Source organism: Myotis nattereri (genome assembly GCF_964212035.1).
Source record: "Myotis nattereri genome assembly, chromosome: 12".
NCBI classification, from domain to species: Eukaryota; Metazoa; Chordata; class Mammalia; order Chiroptera; family Vespertilionidae; genus Myotis; species Myotis nattereri.
In genome coordinates this window covers 11,059,452-11,084,030 of record NC_138087.1, presented here as the reverse complement: position 1 = coordinate 11,084,030, position 24,579 = coordinate 11,059,452, and the positions used below count along the sequence as shown (strand labels likewise).

General features: G+C 38.6%; 1 protein-coding gene across 1 annotated transcript in view; it reads right to left on the bottom strand.

The window, feature by feature from the left end:
• ERCC6L2 (ERCC excision repair 6 like 2) overlaps positions 1 to 24,579 on the bottom strand; it is a 119,378-nt gene that overhangs the window by 58,857 nt on the left and 35,942 nt on the right. The window contains exons 9-12 of the mRNA XM_081103455.1: positions 24,347 to 24,466; positions 14,264 to 14,335; positions 13,532 to 13,677; positions 2,967 to 3,062 (exon numbers count right to left, since the gene is read on the bottom strand). Coding sequence (XP_080959581.1) covers positions 2,967 to 3,062; positions 13,532 to 13,677; positions 14,264 to 14,335; positions 24,347 to 24,466 — 434 coding nt within the window. The remainder of the gene's footprint in view (positions 1 to 2,966; positions 3,063 to 13,531; positions 13,678 to 14,263; positions 14,336 to 24,346; positions 24,467 to 24,579) is intronic.

Here is a 24,579-nt window from a genome sequence, read left to right as displayed (position 1 = left end):
AAAAAGCCCAGTCATGGAAAAGTATTACAAAAAAATATACATATCAACTTTATTTCTGTTACAAATATTAGCTTTTATTATCCAAAAATTTTTCTTAAATTCAGATTTTTCTTTTATTGTAATCTTGAGCTTAAACTTATGAATGTTTCCAAATCATTACATTTATATAAAATTCTCAAAAATGCAAACTAATGATAGAAAGCAGATCACTGGCTGCTTGGGAATAGGGACTTGGGGAGGGGCCGGAGAGGGACTATAAAGTAGTGTGGACGAAAGGGCCACATGCTCACCTGACAGGCTCAGGGGAGGCCTGCATGGTGGTCTTGCAAACTCAAAGACCTAAAGTCACCACAAAGGATGGTCTGAAATTTAACTAAAAGCAGTTATGGTGGGTAGTCACCTCCTAGCCCTGTATCTTCCCTGACAAGGTCCACCTTTACCTTAACTGAGCTTCATAACTTTTTGCATCTATGATAACATATCACTGAAATGTCAGGGTAACTTGTAACTCCCCTTTTTCCGGGACCCCTCAGGGTACAACCAAATGCCCTGGGCTCCAGGACAGAGACACACATTCCTTCGTTGTTATTGTAATCACGTTAATTGACTATAAACTGTCCTGTACCCATCCACGTAATGTGTCTATCATTTCACTTTTTATCCAATCCTAGAGGTTTCTGGCTCTCTTTGCTTTCTCCCGCCTCCCTAATCTATAAAACAAGGTGAGAGACAGCCATTCTCTGGAGCATTACCCCAACTGGCTAAGACTCTGCTCCCCGGCAGCTGTCGATAGCGTGGCTCAAATAAGCTCACAAACTTCTTCACAGGTTTGGGTGTTTTTGCATTAACAGTAGCAGAAGAGAAATTCGTGTGTGGGGGGGGTGATGTATAGTGACTATTTCTTAGTGTGGTGATGGTTTCATTTGTACGTATATATCAAAACTTATCAATTGTACACTTTAAACATGTGCAGTTTATTGTGTATTAATTATATCTCAATGAAACTGTTTTGTTTAAAGAAAAAAAAATCTGGGTAAAAGCAGTTAATCAACTGGTAAGGCTATGAAAGTGCAGATTGGTGGTCCTCATCCAGAGATTTCCCTGGGGGCTGTCTGCCTGAATCACTCAGTTGACTAGTACCCCAGGTGTTTTGGTAGGAACCACAGTGCTAATTAAAACTCTAACCTGACTCACAACACTGGTTAACTATGGTTCTAGTCCAGGGGTGGGCAAACTTTTTGACTCAAGGGCCACAATGGGTTCTTAAACTGGACCGGAGGGCCGGAACAAATGCATGGATGGAGTGTTTGTGTGAACTAATATAAATTCAAAGTAAACATCATTACATAAAAGGGTACAGTCTTTTTTTTTTTTAGTTTTATTCATTTCAAACGGGCCGGATCCGGCCCGCGGGCCGTAGTTTGCCCACGGCTGTTCTAGTCCCTGCAGGTTCTCCCAGGTGGAGCTTTAACAGATGCTTTGAATGAGGTCATCTTCTCCTAAATACCTGTGTTACAGTCCCGGCAGGGGGGGGGGGGGGAAGGGGGGGGTATGTGCCAGGCCATACTGTCTCATGCTTGGAAATGTTACAATCTGGGGGTATATGATTTTGACCTTGTAAAGTTACTCTGTGTTGTTATAGTTGGTGCTCCTTGTGCCTCCGTCACCCCCTTGTCCTCACAGAGAAAGGCTTTACTAGAGGGTATCATGAGGTTCCAAAAATCTTATACCTCCACAGGGGAATGGGGGCTCCTGTGACACAGCTCAGAGAATGGTAGGTGACTGCAGTGCCACTTCCATCCTGCAGCCTAGACACAGAGAGGCTCACAATCCCTTTCTCTCCCACCATGGATCTGGGGTCTAAAATTTTTTTATATGGATTTAAGGATAGTCTTTTGGGTGTCCGGCCATCTAATTATTATCCAATTGTTTGGTGAATGGGATAGATTGTAAGAGTACATACTAGAGGACCGGTGCATGAAATTTGTGCACCGGGGGGGTGGGGGGGAGGGAAGTCCCTCAGCCTGGTCTGTGCTCTCTCTCAGTCTGGGACCCCTCAGGGGATAGCTGGCAGTCAGACATCCCTCTCGCAGTCTGGGACCCCTTACTCCTTACTGCCCACCTGCAGCAGAGGCGGGAGAGGCTCCTGCCACTGCCGCTGCACTCACCAGCTGTAAGCCCAGCTTCCGTCTGAGCAGTGCTCCCTCTGTGGAGTGCACTGACCACCAGGGGGCAGCTCCTGTGTTGAGTGTCTGCCCCCTGGCAGTCAGTGTGTGTCATAGTGATTGATAGTTCCACCATTTGGTCGATTTGCGTATCAGCCTTTTATTATATAGGATGTCACAAATTATTGCTCTATTGTATCATATACCCATTAACATAAATTTCTTTGTTGATAAACTATTTCATATTTTTGTCTTTATTTTTATAAATAATTTTATCTCCTTCTTTCTCACTCTGGCATCTTTTGGCATTTCTCTTTATCTTTGGAACGCATAAATATCACGAAGATGTAGCTATGTACGTTTTCTCTCCTGTCCAGGTCATTATTTATGTTCTAAAATACTCATTTTTTCCTCTGTGCTCTCTGTCAACTTTGGATTGTGGTTTTTATGCTGGTTTCTTGATCACACAGATTCTGTTTTCATTCTCTATTTCAGGAGTTTCTCAAAACTTCTAATGTACTAGCAGTGACCGCTCCTATTTTCCTGAAGTACTGTGGACGTATTCTTTCTTCTTAAATCAATTCTGACATAATAATGGGACTTTGAGATGAATGGAAAATAAATAGCTATCAGCCTGCCAGTTGGATTCAGAAATCCATGGTTATCTTAAATGGAGTTTTTTTAAAACAAGGTTTTCCCTATCTTCTAATCATAGTCATATGATAAGCAACCTAAACAATTCAGAAAAGAGGTTAGGTTAAAAGTATTTTTAGGTCAGTTTACATTTTGTCAGTATTATACCTGTCAATGGCCTGAAGATCATTGGCTGGATTCCATGTAGGATCAAATAATACAACAACATTGGCACCAACAAAATTGAGGCCTAGTCCACCAGCCCTGGAGGAAACAGAAAGAACATATTAAAACAGCAAAGTAATAATTGTTGTTCTATAACTCAACTGTGCCAGATTTCTACAACAAATCAACACAGTATTACACTCACATCATAAAAGGTGATTAAAACACAAATATCCCACAAATGAAATAGCTATGAAATATTATTTTTCTACCACTCTAGAATATCCCTAAAAAATTTGACCATTACAGTCATGTAAGTAGACTATGCTGTTTATACTTGAGTATTATTTCTGTAAGGTTTTCCTAACATAATTTTAAAAAACTATTAGTATATTGCAGCTAAGTAAAGTAATATACACATTTTTAAAAATCAAGCCAGGAGTAGATATACTTTGTCTTTTTCTTCCCACTGTGTGCAAACCCTGGATATTATATATAAAATAAACATAAGACAGTGAAGAGTAGAGAGAGCACAGACTGCCTAGGAACTACAAAACATGAGGAATGACATGACAGTGAGTTTCCTGTGTGTGGTTTCTTTTCCTGCCTAATATATCCCAGACTGGGATCTGGAGAAGCTAGTGAACTGGAAATGCTAACAGTCACAGACCAAAAAGGCCCCAAGTAAATCCTTCTTCCTTTAGCTAAAGAACCAGGAAAGATGTATCCCTTTAAGACAGAAATACGTTAGACAATAACCAGTCTATTCCTGTAAACACCATGGGGAAAAAAATTTGTGGCCCCACCCTCAGCCTGGCCAGGAAAGGCTAAGTGAGGAGACTAAACTTCCATGCTTGCTTGAATGTAATGAAGCACCGTTAGCCCCCAGAGGCGTGGTATCAGAGAAGACTGATTAAGGAGCTGGGACTTCCATTTCTTCTTAACCAGGCCCCCCTCTGAAGTATCAGTGGGGGTCAACTAGAAAATATTAATGAGCCACCTCACTCCCAGGATGTCAACCGAGGCCAAGTAGAAAACATGGATTTCCATCCCTATGTGGCTGGTATGGTATCTGGGTAAATCAGATTTAAATATCATATAAAGTTTTAGAACATAATACAAAGAATACAGCACATAATAAAAAATTACTGGTTATACCAAGATGCAAGACAATCTCAATGTGAAAAGGAGACAAACAACAGATGACGACAATGAATCAGATGTTGGAATTATCTAACAAGAATTTCAATGCAATCATAATAAAAATGCTTTGATAAGAAATTACAAATATGGAGGAGAACCAAGATGGCGGCATAGGTTAACGCCGGAGTTTGCTGCTTTGAACAACTACTCAAAAGTGAAACTAAAAAACGGAACGGACATCACCCAGAACCACAGGAACGCTGGCTGAGTGGAAGTCCTACAACTAGGAGGAAAGAGAAACGCATACGGACACTCAGAGGAGGCGCAGTGCTGAAGTCAAATTCTGAGGTGCGGAGTGCGCGGAGCGGGCTGGCGTGCTTAAGTCAAATTCTGAGGTGTGGAGTGCACGGAGCGGGCTGGCGGCGGAGGGCGCGGTTGGCGTTTTCAATCGGGATGGAGTCGCAGACTCTGAGCTCCAGATACGGGCCAGTCTTTAGGGACCCAGACTCAAACGGGAGAAGCGGGACTGTCTGGCTTCGGTCAGAGCGAGTGCAGCTTTCTCTCCGAGGTTTGCAGCGGGTGCAGGGGCTCAGAGAGGCAGAGCCCCTGGGGACAGGACTGAGAGCCGCCATAACTGCTCTCTCCGGCCCACCCTGTTGATCCTGTGTGACCCGCCCCGCCCAAGCCCTGCACAAAGGCATTTGCTGGATAGCCTCAGGCAAAGGCTAGATTAGTACCTCCCTAGAGGACAGAAGTTCTCTCACTGCAGACACAGCTGATTCTCATAGCCACTTGGCCTGGAGGTCAAACCCTCCCTGGTATTAGCTACAACAATCAAGGTTTAACTATAAGACTGCGCACAAAGACCACTAGGGGGTGCACCAAGGAAGCATAACAAAATGCGGAGACAAAGAAACAGGACAAAATTGTCAATGGAAGATATAGAGTTCAGAACCACACTTTTAAGGTCTCTCAAGAACTGTTTAGAAGCCACCGATAAACTTAATGAGATCTACAAGAAAACTAATGAGACCCTCGATGTTATATTGGGGAACCAACTAGAAATTAAGCATACATGGACTGAAATAACGAATATTATACAGCCTCCCGACAGCAGACCAGAGGAGCGCAAGAATCAAGTCAATGATTTGAAATGCAAGGAAGCAAAAAACACCCAACCGGAAAAGCAAAATGAAAAAAGAATCCAAAAATGCGAGGATAGTGTAAGGAGCCTCTGGGACAGCTTCAAGCGTACCAACATCAGAATTATAGGGGTGCCAGAAGATGAGAGAGAGCAAGATATTGAAAACCTATTTGAAGAAATAATGACAGAAAACTTCCCCCACCTGGTGAAAGAAATGGACTTACAGGTCCAAGAAGCGCGGAGAACCCCAAACAAAAGGAATCCAAAGAGGACCACACCAAGAAAAAATCATAATTAAAATGCCAAGAGCAAAAGATAAAGAGAGAATCTTAAAAACAGCAAGAGAAAGAAACTCAGTTACCTACAAGGGAATACTCATACGACTGTCAGCTGATTTCTCAACAGAAACTTTGCAGGCCAGAAGGGAGTGGCAAGAAATATTCAAAGTGATGAATACCAAGAACATACAACCAAGATTACTTTATCCAGCAAAGCTATCATTCAGAATTGAAGGTCAGATAAAGAGCTTCACAGATAAGGAAAAGCTAAAGGAGTTCATCACCACCAAACCAGGATTATATGAAATGCTGAAAGGTATCCTTTAAGAAGAGGAAGAGGAAGAAAAAGGTAAAGATACAAATTATGAAAAACAAATATGCATCTATCAACAAGTGAATCTAAGAATCAAGTGAATAAATAATCTGATGAACAGAATAAACTGGTGATTATAATAGAATCAGGGACATAGAAAGGGAATGGACTGACCATTCTTGGGGGGAAAAGGGGTGTGGGAGATGCGGGAAGAGACTGGACAAAAATCGTGCACCTATGGATGAGGACAGTGGGTGGGGAGTGAGGGCAGAGGGTGGGGCAGGAACTGGGAGGAGGGGAGTTATGGGGGGGAAAAAAGAGGAACAAATGTAATAATCTGAACAATAAAGATTTAATTAAAAAAAAAGAAATTACAAATATGCATGAAAAAAGTAAAAATAAAAAGTCTCAGCAAATAAAGAAAGGATATAAAGAAAAACCAAGTGAAAATTTTAGAACTGAAAAATAACTGAATTACAAAATTTGATGGAATGGACCTGACAGTACAGTGGAGATAACAGAGAACAGAGCCAGAAACACGAGAACAGGTCAATGCTATTTACCCCATATGAACAACAGAAAGAAATATACTGAAAGAAAATGAACATAGTCTTAGAGATCTGAGGGACAATAACACTCATATTATTATAGTCCCAGAATGAAAAGTATTTGAAGACATATGGTTAAAAACTTCCCAAATTTGGGAAAAGCCATAAACCTAGATTCAAGAAGTTATATGGAACTCTAAAATGGATAAACCCCAAGGAATCCATGTCAAGAAACATCATAAACTTCTGAAAACAAAAGACAAAGAAAAACTCTTGAAAGCAATAAGAGAGAAATGACACACTACTTTTAGGGAAAACCGACTCAAAAGACAGTCGATTTCTCATCAAAAATCATGAAGGTCAGAGGCAGCTGGACATTTTTCAAATGTTTAAAAACTGTCAATCCACAATTCTATATCCAGCAAAATATCCTTCAGGAATGAAAGGGAAATCATGGCATTCTTTAATTAAGATAAAAACTAAGAGAATTTGTCAACGACAGACTCAAAGGAGGAAAAATAAAAACTCCACAAAAACTGAAAAACCATCCAATATCAAATCTTGTCAAATTTAGCTCAAAAAATGTATTTCTCTAGTTCCTTCTACATTTCTATTTTCCCAGCCCTATTTCAAGCCCTTATTATATCTCACCTGTAAGTATTATTTCATTGGCTTCTTAACTGTCTTCACTTACCTCAGATCTTAAATCCATTCTCATTATTACATAAAATTATTTTAAGCACAGAATGTAAAAGCTAGGTATGCCACTCCTCTGTTTTAACCCCCCAATTCTTATCCACCAGAGACCAACTCTTGTATTCTTAGACTTTATCTCCCAGAACTACCACTATATTTAACGTTGTCTCCATGCCCTACTTGTGATTTTCTTTGCTCTCTTCTTTGCCTGGCTAACTTCTACTTGTCCTTCAACATTGCTAAGGAAGGATGAACTAAATATTTCTCCTTTGTGCTTCCTCTGATTGGCATTTAGCATACTGAAACCACCCTTTCACATATTTCTTAACTAGTTTCTCTATCCTCATATTTTTTTAGTTAAACTTTAAAAGAGCTGAGTCAGAACATTTTACATCTTTTCTTCTCCAGGACCTGTCACAGAACACTCAGTTAAATTAACTAATAATTCCTCCTATTTAGTCATATACTCAGGTCTTCCCTCCACGTATCCTAAGCTCTAACCATTTAAATTCCCTGGTCATTTTTGTACTAATGCTATTATCTCTGCCTGAAATGCCCTTTATTTAAACCTGCTTTCCCTTCTAATGAAATCTTATCTATAATAGGCCAGTTTAAACATCACCATCCTTTTATGCTCTTTCTTGACATGCCTATTCTTTAAATGCTCATGGAACTTTACACATAACTCCAGTAAAGCATATATTGCTCATAATGCTCTGTAGAGGCAAAAAAGAAAAAAAAAAAATCTGTTATTTTTCTTATCCTACATTAAGTAAGGACCAATGAAGACAACTGAATTGAAAAAAGGGGTGTAAGAATAGTTAGACAACATAACAAAATACAAATTAGAAACAGTTTTTTGCATCTATTTATATAAAACCCTAATATGCAAATTGATCAAATGGTGGAATGACTGGTCACTATGACATGCACTGACCACCAGGGGGCAGATGCTCAACACAGGAGCTGCCCCTAGCCCGCAGGCCCCAACCGGCGGCAGCGGCTGGAGGCTGGCGAGTGGGCAGCGCCAAGTCAGCCAAGGTGGGTGCAAGCGGGGGCCCCGATCACCCTGCCAGTTGCCCCACAGATCAGCCCTGATCGCCAGCCAAGCCTAGGGACCCTACCTGTGATGCACTGGCCTCTAGTAGTTATATGATTCTAATGACTTATTGGAGTAGTGGTTTAGAATCTCTTTCTTTATGGACATTTAACAAAAGAAATACCATCATCTTTCTGAGGAAGTTGCGATACCGGTTTCTGGAATGAGGTTAAGAGAAATACGAAATTACTTTTCTCAAGAGTCTTTCAAACTATGGTTCATGGGATTGGAATAATTAGGGGCACCTAAAAATTGCCTGACAAACCCAAAGTATCCTGACGTTTTAAAGTTATGTGTCCAATAGAAAATGAATTGTACCCTTTGGAAAATTACTTATAGAGGTGATGGCATACAGATATCACAGATTTTCTTGAACTCAAAGAAAAGAGTGAGTTGGGATAGTGAGAAAGTTTTGGAAAGAATTTAAAAATGGGTAAATTAGTGGAGTGGGTGGGACTTAGACACAAAATAAGCAGAACAGAAGTTAAAAGTTTATCTAGTATTGTGATGGAAAAAAGTGAAGAAACAAGGTTCATAAGATTATATAATTAGATAATTATAAGAAAAATCAACAAGATACATCCAAAATAAAAATTTAAATTAAGAAATATTTTCCAACATTTAAATGAACAACACCAACAATAAATGCAACCAACTGCTTCAGTTAGTTTCCCGAAATTAAGGTCTGACGGGAATTATCTCAGACGCCTATCTAAGCCGCAGGAAGGCCTCTCCCAGGAGGTTCTGAAGGCGTAACTGAAGGCTGGCTGGGTGACAGCAGAGGCAAAGCTCCTTCACCTAAAAAAATCTCTAAGCTCTGTCTCTGGAGATGAGATGATTCTGTTTCATGATAATGCAACTAAGGGTCCTAAACTTTAAAATCTGTAACTCTGTTGTTATATGACTAAAAGCAAAGGTCTACTCCTTAAGCAAGAAAACAAAATATAGACCTTTTCAAGCTGAGGACTGGTATTAATACAGACCCATAATGAGCATGAAAGCTAATCATGCCTTAGATCTTTCTATTTTCACATCAAATAAGCATATAAAAAATTATACTTTATATGTTAATATTCCATAAAAATGCCTTCAGTGAATTAAGTTTTATTGTTAGGTGTTAACTATTATAAAGGGTGAAATGAAATATTCACTTGAATAATATTTATGTGAAAATCTAAATAAATGTAGAGATACTATGTTCATGGATAGGAAGGCTCAATATCATAAAAATGCCAATTTTTTAAAGTAATTTATAAATTCAGTGATTCCAAAAAAAATTCTAACCCAAGGGAATTGCCAGATGACCCTTCTCTAATTAACTGAATGAGATGATTATAAAAAAACTAGGCTTTGAGGTACTGATATTCCAGAATAAAGATAATTTAGAGAACAAAAGAGCTTGGAAAGCAAGAAAATTTTTAGATAAAAATTATTTCAAGTAAAATAATCAGATTTAAAAAAAGATTGGAAAATGACATTTCTCAGAATATAGAGCAAAAAGATAACAAAATGGAACATGAATGAAAAGTTCAGAGATTTAAATAATCCATATGGGAGCTCTAAGATCTGACAGCCTGGAATGCGAGAGGAAGAGAGATACTGGAAAAATAGAAGAGACACCATCGACAAAGAAATAATCCAAGAGAATTTTCCAGAGTTGAAAAAGAAAACAAGCCTTCAGATTGTGCCAGCACAAGAAATGAACAAAGATCCACACCAAGACTCAAATATCACTATAAAATTTCAGAATACCACAGATGAAAAGGAACTCTTGTGAGTTACCAAAAAAGAATGAGGGTCAGATTGGCCTTAGACATCTATTAAGCAACATTAAATACCTGAAAACAGTGCTTTAATAACCTTCCATAACCAGTCAGGAAATTATTTTCAATTTAGAACTTAGTTGGCCAAAGCAGCAATTAAGTGAGAGGGCACATAAAAGACATTTTCAGATATTCAAAGATGCAGAAAATTTATTTTCTATAATCCTGACTTAAAAAATTGAAGATATTCTCCAGTGAAACAAGGAGGCAAACCAAGAATGAAAATGGCATAAAATTCAGGAAAAGTGGATCCATGCAAAAAAGCAGTGAAAGAAAATTTCAAGATAACAGTTCTTTATCAGGACTGGAGAACAATCAGTCCAGATTAAAACCAGAGTACAAAAGATTTCAGGAGCAAGTTCTTCAGGATACAGAGGAGTCAACAGAAGAGAAAGTGTGATGGTGAATTAGTAATATATTGAAGACTATTACTAGTATAAAAGGCAAAAATATATGGAAGGTAAAGCATTAAGAAAATTAGGATTAAAATATGAAGTACACTTAACTGTGTAAACATAAGATGATGCTGGAAGTGTTAGAAGAGAGAACTCATTTGAGGTTGATGTTAAGACTGTTCTCCTTGAACTGGCCAAGAGGTCACAAACATTCAGAGAAATTACCTTAGCGTTCTGTGGTCCAGCATTAAACAATGTTTACAAAATCATAATAATGTAATTGCTGTTTTTTAGCCTCTAAATTTTAGAGGCAATCTATGGGTAGAGCATGAAAGACTTAGTTATTTTCGCAGGACTCCGAAAATTTCTAATATCTCTGATGAGGTAACAGTTAAAATAGTTGACAGATAATATGAATTGGTGACAAAAGTAGAAGAAATGGTAGATGCTAATGCTAATACCACTCATTACAAACATTTAGAAGATACTGTAGGAAGTAAATGGACTAAAACATTAAAAATTAAGGAACATTATTTAAAGTTACTAAAGTATTTATAGACATACTACAGGCCTGGCGCACGAAAATCATGCACTGGAGGGGGGGAGGTCCCTCAGCATGGCCTGTGTCCTCTCGCAGTCCAGGACCCCTCAGGGGATGTCCACCTGCCAGCTTAGGCCCAATCCCCGCCACCCCCTCCCCCAACCGGGATTGGGCCTAAGCCAGCAGTCAGACATCCCTCTTGTAGTCTGGGGCTCTAGAAGTCCGGGACTCCTCACTCCTTACTCCCTGCCTGCAGCCGAGGCGGGAGAGGCTCCTGCCACTGCTGCTGTGCTTGCTGCGCTCACCAGCCGTGAGCCTGGCTTCTGGCTAAGCGGTGCTCCCCCTGTGGGAGTGCACTGATCACCAGGGGGCAGCTCCTGTGTGGGGCCAGGGAGGGATGCAGAGGTTGGCCAGCCGGGGAGGAACTGCGGGAGGGCTCCAGGGTGTGCCCAGCCCGTCCCACTCAGTCCCAATCAGCCAGACCCCAGCAGCAAGCTAACCTATCGATTGGAGCATCTGCCCCCTGGTGGTCAGTGCACGTCATAGCAATTGGTCGACCGGTCAACTGTCTGCCCCCTGGTGGTTAGTGCACATCATAGTGAGTGGTTGAGTGGCCTTAGCATTATCATTAGCATATTATGCTTTGATTGGTTGAATGGCCCACTGGACACTTAGCATATTAGGCTTTTATTATATAGGATAATAAAAATAATATGGACTTTGTTAAAGGTGGGGAGAGAGTAGCATAAGCAGACCAAGTCCTCCTCTCTCATAACAGAATCCAAGCTGTGTAATGTTGATAAATGAAAAGAAAATGAAGACTTAGTATTCTGGCAAAATAATGGAATAAGCTAATATGATAATTCTGCTACACATCTAGAAATTAAATATAAACTATTGCAAAATGAGAAAAACAAAACAAAAACTGAGCTTATTTATGTCTTTTGCAAAACACAGCTGAAGAATGTATTTATTATGTTATGTAAGATTCTTTACTGTGTAAAGACTTATGCAACGAATTACTCCTTGAATTCAGTCACAGGAAAACGGGAATCTAAAACTCTTCTCTTCCCTTAGTTGGGATGCCAAGCAGAAGTCAAAGCAAAACCACAGCAGTGGAAAACTCCAACCAAAGGATCTCCAAGGAGGAAAAAGACCCACTGACGATAAGCTCAAAATAAAAAATTTGAAAATTTGTGAAGATGCCATCTACCATAAGCAAGAGCCAGAGGAAACATCAAATAGAAGGGTTAGTACCTCCAAGTACAGGAGTTAACAGCAAAAATGCCATTCAAAAGGAATTTTTTCAAAAAAGATTAAAATTACTAAAGAATTAAAAGAAAGGCTAGAAACCATAAAGAACAAAATGTGAGTAAAAATAATCAGGCAAGATTTGAAAAATATCAAATAGAACTAAACATAAAAAGTACAGTCTTTAAAAATTCAATGGATGGATTAAATAGCAATTTCTAATACAGTTGAAGAGATAATTAGGAGTTTATGGCAGATGACATCAAATTAGATTGAGGGTGAGCTGACTGAGAGATGACTGCTTACAAACAGTTCTGTACTATTTGAACTGTTGAAAGCATTTATTACTTTGAAAAACGTTACTTATAAATTAATATGCAGTTTTTAATTTAAATTAACTGAAGACAGTATTCTGTCATTTATTGCTTTGAAAGAACTCGGGTGAGAAATTATAGCTTGAATTCATTCACAGGAAATTGGGAATCCAGAGCTTATCTCCTTTTGCCTTAGTTGCAAGAATTCAAGAATTATTTTAGTCCTCAACAGTAAGTAGCTTTCATCATACATATAATTTTCTTCATCATTTAAGTAATTCTTTTACTTATTTTTACTTTTTACATTTTATATAAATTTATTTTTAAAACCCCTTGAAATTCTTTCTGAAAGAAAATGGGAGCAAATCTATAAAATACTACAATAGATGCCAACAGTTACGGATTTGTTACCCACCAAAAGATGAATTTTACTTAGGTAAGTTTATATTGCCTTTACTCTTCCTCTTAAGTGTGTAAATTCTTGAAAAGGTTTTCATTAGAGATTTGTAAACAGGTGTTAGACCTGCTTTAACTTTAATAAAACCTAGAATGGGAGTTGCTCTGGTTGACTGTAGGTAGAGACAAAGTAGGGAAAAGCCTGGCTGATGGCCCTATGAGCTCCCTAAGGCTCCTTGAGCAGTTTGCAAACCATTGCTACAAATGATTTTCTGTTATTTGACAACTCCATTATTTAATTAAGTTTCATTCTGACCATGGACATGAGACAAAATACCACTGCAGACAATTCCTTTAAAAATCTATTTTTTGGAGTATTACCTTTACATATGCAGCCATAGAAAGGAAAATTCAGTGATGATAAAGGAATTGAGAGAACAGGTTAGGTAAAATTCAAGAAATCATTAGTCCCTCATAATTAATAGCATTTTTACTGCTTCTCCTTAAAGTCAAATAAAACAAAGCAAAATAAGCCTAACCACTAAAAAATCAGTCATAGTTTTAAAATTACCCTAAATCTTAAAAGCAATTAGATAAAAATCAAGTTATCAAATTTTATTTTCTTACATTGTGGAGACAAGGCAAATGTTGACATCTTGAGTACTGTTGAACTCTTTCACGATCTTGATTCTTTCTTCTGATTTTGTACTGCCATCGAGCCGTCGGTAATCAAGCCCAGATGCCATACAGTATTGCTGTAGCACATCAAGCAGCTAGAGGGAAGGTAGAAAGACGGGCAAAGGTGAATTCATGGTTCAATAAGCTTCATACCATACAGAGAGAAAACTGACTAAGTATTAATTATGACTGCTCACAATTTCTTTCTTGTAATTAGAGCAACAGATAGTTTTCTGACTTCTGACCCATATATTTCATTATCCTGAAACTGGCTTTAACCTTAACAATCTTCCTTTAAAAAAAAATCAGTCTTTTAAGAAAAAAAATCAATCTTGAATTTTTAAAAGTAAAACCAAATAAAAAGAAAACTACTGGCCAAATCATTTATGTAAATATATTTCATTTATTTATGCTATTTTCTACATTTTAAAATCTCTTAAATGTTTTAAAGAACATTTTAATTATCAACAAAAACATCAACAGAAAATTAAAAATCTATTTTTGAGTTTGCTACATGACAGTATCCCTGATGTAACTGAGATTTATGTCTCCTCCCTCACTACCATTTCCTACAGTATGTATAAGACAGAAAAGATGGCTGGATGCCAGTGTGTATTTGAGGCTTTCTACTTCAGGAGTTAGGACTGGGCCATTCAAGAACGCACTGCAGACCAAACTCACCTTGGTGGAGAAGGAGAAAAGAAGAACTTTATCTTTGTTTTTCCTGCAGTGATTTAAAAGCTGCTGAAGGACCTGGAAATGAACCACAGGACATCAGTGAACTAGTTCCAATTAAGAGTACACTTTGTATCACTGGGCATCTCTCCTGAGATTTGTAAGGTGTGACTTTGAGCCCTAAGTTTGCAAATGGCTGTCAGTGTGAGGAGCATTTCATGCTGCCCGCATGTGAATGTCCAAAGCTTTCCTCCTAAGGCTTTTGGGCCACAACACGGAGCCTAAGCTGAACTGGGTCCTTCTCTGCCCAAGGATCCACGGGCTTAGTATAGGCTATGTCTGACCCGATTTTACCTGGCAAGCATTTGTTCTTTTTCTGACTGTTTTCTTGTAAAACTTATAAACCCCATCAAATCCTCTACTAGGTAAATATTTTTAAACAGTGCAGCTCTATTATTCTGCTCCTCAAAGAACGTTGTTTGAAATTTTCTCATTTTGGTCGTAGAGACCGTAATTGCCATTGTATTACTAATACTGCAACATGAAATTAAAGGTGCCCAACTGCTTAAAAGACACAATGAGCCATCATGCCGTAACTGGGCAAATGCAGAAGCAGAGGGATGAGGGGGGCACAGGCACGAATGAGTCCAGTCCATGTGAGTGAGGACAAGGAATCGCAGGGACGTGAGCGTGTGCTTCTTTCTTACCTGTCTTTGGTTTTCCTCACCTGTATTCAAAGCACCCCGTGCCCTGGGTTTTCCGTGTCTAAAATGTTAAGATCTGCATCAATAGAGCAACGAACAATGGGCCTTTGAAAAGCTGTGTTTGAGAGCGTTCCCTGAATGCACAGGGGCCCTCAGTGAGCCTGTTTTCAGCAAGAGAGGTGTGTGCAATGTTTCACTTGGTTTTGTACTTGATTTGATATCTTCATTAAATGCTAAGATGCAATATCCTTCACTTAGAGTGGGGAAAATGCAAAATTGATTTTATCTTTTTCTTTATTGTTTTTCTTTACTTCTTAAACGTGCTTTTAAAATGTGTTCTAAATGGATTTTTATTCCATATCACTGCTTTGGCCAGGAGGCTATCATGACTCTCAGTGTCCCAGAGTCTCAGCTCCAAATGTGGGGAGGAGGAGCTCTGGACTGACAGGGAGAATTTGTTCCATGAACGCAACACTGCTTCACTCTCATTTTTGATTTTATGCCATCTGTGTATGTTCAGAGATGCACAGTGATACAAATATTGAGTTATTACATGTTTTCAAATGAGCATTTTTCATCCTAAATTTGTTTGCAAATATATTTTTAATAAAAGTTCAAAACCAAGTTTTAGCACCTAAAAAAAGAGTATACTTCGTACATATAAATATCACTTGAGAATTTCTTAAAAAGTATTTTTATATAATATAACCTCAGTCATATTTCCTAATTCCTTTCATTTTTGGCAAGTTAGAGAAATAAAGTATGAGATATTACATGAAGTGTTAGTCATCGTCACATGGTGAAAAATGAGGTAAAGTTCCCAAAGACTTTTATTCTATCTCATGTTCTTTTAATAAGAAGGAAGCATTTTAGATTATGGGACACATTTAAATGGATTAATTCAATTTCTAAAATATACTTTCTTTATACCTACAATATGTTCAGAAACTAAATTACAGAGCAGCATTCCTTTTAGGAAGTATTTTCATTTCCCCCAGAAGAGGTAATGAAATGTGTTTAATTACATCTAGGTTCTAAAAGTCTTGATATTTATTTTTTTAAAATAGTCAGTCAGATACATACCTCTTCTCATTTTCTCCTCTCTGTTTCCCTATTTATAGTAAGTCCTGACTTCCAGATTTGATTTTGACCCCAAAATGCCAATAATCTGCCCGACACACAGTGCTTTTAGGGAGGAAGCAAATACTCCAAAGCCTGTTTATAATAGTAACACTATCATTTTAAAAGCAGGCATTTCCACATCTGGCAATGACAGCTCTAGAACACTGTGGAAAAGCAGCCCAGGAAGGAAAGAAAAGGAATTTTCTGAACAAAGTCCAAGGTTTTTTTTGAACTTTACAATAAATAGTAACTTTATTTATGCAATTATGTATAAACATTTAATCTTTTAAATAAAAAATTTAAACTCAATATAGCACTCTTTTAATATTTGAGCAAGAGAAGACATTGTCCTAACTCTGACCTCTACCCTGTAATCCCTCAAAAAAAAAGCTAAGAAGTTAAACGAAAAGTCTACTCAGATAACCAATCAAGTTGTGAGTAAAAATGTCAGAGGTAAGGTAAAATTATTTTAATACTTGGAGAACATATACTAGTAAAGTAGTTTTATTGACATTTAACTTTATCCTATATAATAAAAGGCTAATATGCAAATTGTCCCCTTGGCCAGGAGTTCGACTGAGAGTTTGACCAGGGCCGGGGCCCCTCCTCCTCAGTGCCCCCCCCCCCCCCCCCCCCGCCGCCAGGCCCTGATCAGCCTGATTGGGGTGGGCGGGCCTGCCGGACCCCACCTGTGCACAAATTCGTGCACTGGACCTCTAGTTTTTTAATAAAATAAATGATTCTATATAAAGTATATGCATTTCATTTCACATAATACATTAACTTTTTAAATTAATACTTTATTTTTTAGAGCAAAGAATTGAGCAAAATATACAGAGGAGTCCCATAGACTCCCTCTTCCACTCATTCCCACCCCTTCTCTACACAGCTTCCTCTATTAACATCTTATACTAGGGTAGTGTATTTACAACAACTAATGAGTGAACACTGATAAATTATCAACTAAAGTTTATAGTTCTCATTAAGGTTCACTCATTGTGTTGAACAGTTCTATGGGTTTTGACAAAGGTATAATCACATCTATCTACTCTAACAGTATGATACAGAACAGTTTCACTACCCTAAAACTTCCCATGCTCCTTCTATTCCTCTCTCCCTACAAACCTCTGATCATTTTACTTTCTCTCTAGTTTTGCCTTTTCCAGAATGCCACATACAAGGAATCATACAGCACGTAGCCTTTTCAGACTGGCTTCTTTCACTGACCAACATGCATTTAAAGGTGCCTCTGTGTTTTTTTGTAGCTTGAATGATCATTTCTTTCTATTGTTAATACTCCATTGTCTGGACAGACCACAGTCTGCTTATCCTTGTACCTACTACTGAAGGATATCTTTACTAGTATTGCTTGCAAGTTCTGGCAATTGTGAATGAAGTTGCTTTAAACATCTATAGGCAGGCTCTTGTGTGACACTAAGTTTTTAACTCATTTGAGTAAATACCAATGAGTGTGATTGCTGGATCTTATGCTCAGAGTTCAATTAGCTTTATTAGAAAATGCAAACTGTCGCCCTAACTGGTTTGGCTCAGTGGATAGAGCATCGGCCTGTGGACTCAAGGGTCCCAGGTTCAAGGGCATGTACCTTGGTTGCAGGCACATCCCCAAGGGCATGTACCTTGGTTGCAGGCACATCCCCAGTGGGGAGTGTGCAGGAGGCAGCTAATTGATGTTTCTAACTCTCTATCTCTCTCCCTTCCTCTCTGTAAAAAATCAATAAAATATTTTTTTAAAAAAAAAAAAAAGAAAGAAAATGCAAACTGCCTTCCAAAGTGGCCGTACCATTTTGCATTCTCATCAGCAACAAATGAGTTCCTATTGCTCATATGCTAGCATTTGGTACTGCCAATATGTGGGGTTCAGCCATTCAAATAGATATGTAGTGGTATCTCACTGTTGTTTTAATTTATAATTCTCTAATGACATATGACCTTGAGCATCTTTGCATCTGCTTATTTGCCATCTGTATCTCTTCTGTGTGAGGTATCTGTTCAGGTCTTTTGCCCATTTTTTAATTGAACTGTTTTCTTATTGTTGAGTTTTAAGAGTTCTAGGTATATTTTAGATACCAGTCTCTTATTGTTTTGCAAATATTTTCTCCCAGTCTGTGGCTTGACTTTTCATTCTCTTAAAGACATCAATATTTTAAATCAAGGATATATTGCACAGAAATCCACTCTGATTACTATTGCATTGTTTCAGGCATTCTTGAATATCTTACAGTAAAAACAAAAACAAGTAATAAGAAAAGCGAATGCTTTTGGACTGGAGGTCTTTAATAGGCTAGTTCAAAAAATAAAAACAGAGTCATTAACTAAATGAATAACTATAAACTAATATACCTTTTAGAAATTTCATAAATGTCAGTGTAGTCACTATAGGTTGGAGTCTTAACAATACAGACCCACTGTTTTACCACTCACTTATTCTTTACAGACCAGGGCAATCACCTAAAAAGGAATCTTAAATTTGGGGATATTCACAGCAAAGGAATCTTGCTTCTAACTTTTCTCAAATTAGTCAGGCATACAGATTAACATGACCCTTGTATGATTCCAGCAGCACTAAACTTGGTTTCCTAGTCTCCCCCCCCCCCCCCCCCCCACACACACACAGTAAGTGGCTTTGTGGCATTTCTCAAGGGAAAGAAAAATGAGGACTTTTATCAGGGTAATGAGTGCAATGTGTGACCATCCTCTTGAATAGTAGTTGAGGTCAACAGACCTTGACACTTAAGAGAAAGAGCTGGAATTCATGAGTGCAGCTTTGAGGCTATGAAGGTACAGTGGGCATTATGTCCACAAATAAATTGCACCTGCAGGCTAACCTATAAGAGAAATAGAATGAGGATATTTTATTACCTGAATTAAAGAAGTACATGCAATTTGGAGTTCTTAACCCCGTAGGCAATAATTCCATAATAAGCCTATAGGTTTTCAATCACTAAATCACCACATGAAGTTGTTAATCAAATGATGAAACACAGCCTTAAAAATATAACCCAGTCTCTTTCACAACACAAGTAAATTACATGCTTCCTTCACATATAAAGGCACCCAGCCTCCAGCAACAATTTATGCTTGGTTTTACCCTTTTAAAAGTCTTAATAAAATATAAATACAATAATTATCTTAATCAGACACTACTTTTCCTAATTATATAACTCTAATTAACAGTATGTTTTAAAGCATACGTTTAATGGATAGATAAGAAAGTGTAGAGCTATAAATTTTTATTTAATTTCAAAAGTAGTAATGTTTTAGTAGAATCACAATGAATAGAATTTAAATAAATAGCAATAGATAATGCAGTTTTCAATGAAGGCCATAATTTTTAGAAATAATCTACTGGCTTAAGTTATGGGAAAATTAGTACTCAGTCCTAAATTAATGGGGATTTCATATTTTTTAATTTAAAATAATAAAAGTCAATAAAATTGGTGACAAAATAGATTTACCATTGTTAGAAAATATTATTTGAAATATATCTTATTAATCATAGAATATTCTCACCAGAACAAACATATATACACATATGTATTTTTTAAAGATTTTTTTATTGCTTTTTAGAGAGGAAGGGAGAGGGAGAGAGAGCAAGAAACATCAATTTGAGAGTGAAACATCGATTGGCTGCCTCCTGCAGGGATAGAGGCCAAAACCTGGGCATATGCCACCCTGATCAGGAATTGAACTGGCATCCTTATAGTGCATGGGGCAATACCCAACCAACTGAACAACACTGGCCAGGGCCAAACATATTTATTTTAAAAATACATAACTCTCAACAATGTGGATTAGGTATAGAGGGACATACCTCAACATAATAAAGCCCATATGTAACAATCCCACAGCTAACATGCTTAATGGTGAAAAACTAAAAGCTTATCTTATAAAATCAGGAACAATATAAGAATGTCCACTCTTGCCTGGCTGGTATGGCTCAGTGGTTGAGCATCAACCTATGAAACAGGAGGTCACTGTTCAATTCCTGGGTTGCAGGTTCAATCCCCAGTAGGGGGCAAGCAGGAGGCAGCTGATCAATGATTTGCTCTCATCATTGATGCTTCTATCTCTCTCTCCCTTTCCCTTTCTCTCTTCAATCAATAAAAAATAAAAATATATATATATTTTTAAAAAAGAATGCCCACTCTTGTCACTTTTTTTGTTATTGTTAATCCTCACTCATGGATATTTTTTCCATTGATTTTTTTTTTATAGAGAATGGAAGGGAGGGAGGACATTAGGGAGGGAAGGAAAGAGAGGAAGAGAGAAAGTTAGGGAGACTCATGGATTGGTTACCTCCTGCACATTCCGACCAGGGACCCAAACGACCCTGCAACTCAGGTAGCCCCCTTGACCAGGAATCAAACCTGCTACCTTTAGGTGCATGGGCCGAAGCTCTAACCACGTAGTAACACTGGCCAAGGCACTCTTGCCACTTTTGTTCAATATAATACTAACCATCCTAGCCAGAGCAATTAGGAAAAAGGAGGAGGAGGGGGAGGGGGAAAGAAAAGAAAAAGAATAAAGGGCATCCAAATTAGAAAAAAAGCAAAACTACCTCTATTTTTAGATTACATAGTATATATAGGAAAACCCTGAAGACTCAACAAAAAATCAAAAGCTGTTAGAACTAACATACAGATTCAGTATACAGGGGTGGGGAAAGGTAGGTTTACAACTGTTCATTCAGAAAATAATACAATCATTTATAAATAATAATACAAGAATAGACTCTGTTTCACATACCCTTAACTGTAAGCCTACTTTTGCCTCACCCTGTGGTTGCAGGAAAAAAATCAATATACAAAAATCAGTTGCATTTCTATACACTAATAGGAACTATCAGAAAAAGAAATTAAGAAAACAATCCCATTTTCAACTGCATCAAAAATAATAAAATACCTAGGAATAAATTTAACCAAGGAGATGAAAAAGACATGTACTCTGAAAACTTTAAGTCATGATGCAAGAAATTGAAGGCAACACAATAAATGGAAAGATGTTCTGTGCTCATGGATTAAATTAATATTGCTAAAATGTTCAAACTACCTAAAACGGTCTGCAGATTCAATGTAATTCCTATCAAAATTCCAATGCCATTTTTCACAAAAATAGAACAATCCTAAAATTTGAATGGAAGCACAAAAGACCCAAATAGCCAGAGCAATCTTGAGAAAGAACAAAGCTGAAGGCATCATACCTTCTGATTTCAAATTATATTACAGAACAATAATAATCAAAATAGTATAGTATTGGTATAAAAGCAGATACACAGATCAACAGAACAGAATAGAGAGCCCAGAAATGAAATCATACATATATGGCCAATTAATTTACAACAAAGGAGGCAAGAATTTAAAATGGGGAAAGGGCAGTCTCTTAAAAACTAGACAGTCATATGCAAAAGAATAAAATCAATCTCAAAAAGATATCAACACCCCCATGTTCACTGCAGCATTATTTACAAAAGCCAAGACATGGAAACAACATAAATGTCTGTCAATAGATGAATGGATGAAGAAGATGTGATATATATGTGTGTGTGTATGTGTGTGTGTGTACACACACACACACATACACACACACACTAGAGGCCCGGTGCACAAAAATTTGTGCACTCGGGGGGGGGGGGGTCTCTCAGCCCGGCCTGTGCCCTCTCGCAGTCTGGGACCCCTCGGAGGATGTCTACCTGCTGGCTTAGGCCCACTCCTTGGGTGATCGGGTCCAAGCTGGCAGTCAGACATCCCTCTGGCAGCCCAGGAGCTCTCGGGGGATGTCCACTTGCCAGCGGGGACTAGGCCTAAGCTGCAGTCGGACATCCTTAACGCTGCTGAGGCGGGAGTGGCTCCCGCCATCACTGCTGTGCTGGCAGCCGACAGCCTGGCTTGTGGCTGAGCAGAGCTCCCCCTGTGGGAGCACACTGACCACCAGGGGGCAGCTCTTGCATTGAGCATCTGCCCCCTGGTAGTCAGTGTGTGTCACAGTGACCAGTCATTCCCAGTTGTTCTGCTGTTAGGGTCAATTTGCATATTACCCTTTTATTATATGCCTGGTGCATGGGTGGGGCTGGCTGGTTTGTCCTGAAGGGTGTCCCGGATCAGGGTGGGGGTCCCGCTGGGGTTCCTGGCCAGACTGGGTGAGTGGCGATGGCTGTTTGCAGGCTGGCCACAGCAACTTCAGGTTAGGGGTCCCCCCTGGGGTGCCTGGCCAGCCTGGGTGAGGGGCTGAGGGCTGTTTGCAGGCTGGTCAAGCCCCCCAGCAGGTACCCTCACCCCTTGTGGGTATGGCCAGCCTGGGTGAGGGGCTGAGGGCTGTTTTCAGGCTGGGCACACCCCGTTCAGGGTGGAGGGTCCTGCTGGGGTGCCTGGCCAGCCTGGGTGAGGGGCTGATGGCTGTTTGCAGGCTGGCCACAACCCCCAGCCACCAAAGCTCCCAGTGGAGGCTGGCAGGAAGCAGGTATCTGGGGTTTATTTATCTTCTATGATTGAAACTTCGTTGCCTTTAGTGGAGGCCACAGCCGGCCAGGGCAGGCAGGAAGCTTGGCTTCCTCCATCGCCGGGGCAACCAAGCCTCCTGCTTGCTTCAGCTGCATGGCTACCGGCCGCCATCTTGGTTGGGTTAATTTGCATATAGTCGCTCTACTTGGCTGGTGGGTGTTGCTTGGGGTATTGCGAAGGTACAGTCAATTTGCATGTTTCTCTTTGATTAGCTTAGATACACATACACACACACACACACACACACACACACACACACATATATAAAATATTATTCAGCCACAAAAAAGAAGGCAATCCTATCATTTGAGACAACATAGATAGACCTTGAGAGAATTATGTGAAGTGAAATAAGTCCGACAAAGACAAATAGCATATGATCTCACTTACATGTGGAATCTTAAAACAAAACATCAAACTCGAGAGACAGAGAACAGATTAGTGGTCCCAAAGGCAGGGGGCATGGAACAGATGAAATGGGTGAAGGTAGTCAAAGGATACACGCTTCTCTAAAATAAGTAAGTCCTAGGGAAATATTGTAAGCATAGTAGCTGTAGTTAACAATACCATACTGTATATTTAGGAGGGAATAGATTTTAAAAGTTCTTATCACAAGAAAAGAATTGTACTTATGTGAGGTGATTGATGTTAACTAGACTTATTGTAGTGTAGTAATCATTTCAAAGTATTTGCATTTATCAAATCAAAATGTTGCATACATAAATTAATACAATGTTACAGTCAATTATATCTCAGTTAAAAAAAAATACACTCACAAGGTTTTAAGGTTATCTTTCTAGTTTACATATTATACCACTGAATTTAGAGATCCAGGCAAACTAGACTAGGTGAACTTATGTAGATTAACTGCTAAAAATATTTCCAGGATTTCAAAGAAAAAAAACTCTACCTTAATTACTTCCTTCTTATTTTTATGCCAAAAGAAATAACTTACTTTTTGCTAATTAAAACATAAAGTTGGAAATCGTTCTGTAAAAATCTTTGAATCCATAAATAAAGATTCTCCGTAGTTATGAAGGGGTTAAACAATTGACTTCTGCTATAGGAGGCTAGAAACTCAGTATTTCATGCATCCGTGACAGGCAATGCCTAGAGACCTGGGTCATGGTTGGGAAACCTGGCCTTACTTTTCAGACCCTCCCTCAGTAATTCCTTACCAAGAGCACACCTCCAGGTCAGTTTCCCAGTCTACAACAATGCTCCCTTGCACAAATGAGATACAGCACCTTGCAATTTAGACTGGCAAGTAAAATCAAGAGACAGGAAATTCAGTGTAGAATAAAGACCTTGAAAACCCTTAGATTTCTCATAGAGAACCAAGAGAACTCTTCAAAAAGCTTCTTTCTCTTATTTTGAGCTCCCACCTATCCTCATCCTCCCATTTCGCATTACCATTTATAGATCTGGTAAATTACCCCCTTAAAAATTTGAAGACAAATTATTATACATGTGGCAACAGCATACATTTTTAAGAGGATATGAATCCAATACAATAGCAAAGTTTGAAGTATATTTAAGAAAACTATTTCTAATTGAGAACACACCAGATGCAGGTTCATAGTGAGCTACTAAATACACATACAACTAGACCATTTGTCTGAGGCCACTATCTCTTCTGAATGACTGGGCATCTGTTCTGATTAGCTGGTATCCCTGTCACACCATTTGATAAATATTTTGTATATCATCCTTGTGTATATGAAAACTGGAAGAAGAGCACTTACCTTCATTTTTCCACTGTATTTTGGGTCAGAAAGTGTTTCAAAGGCTGCATCTTTGCTTTTCTGCACAAAATCTGGGAATCTGGAAAAAACCTGATCACATATCCTTTTGATGAGTGTTTCCTTAAAAGGAAGAGGTAGATGAAGAGAAATATCAACTTAACACATTTAAACCTGTATAAATTGAATATAAAATTTTAAAAAATACTTATTTAACTTGTTTAAAATTTCTCACT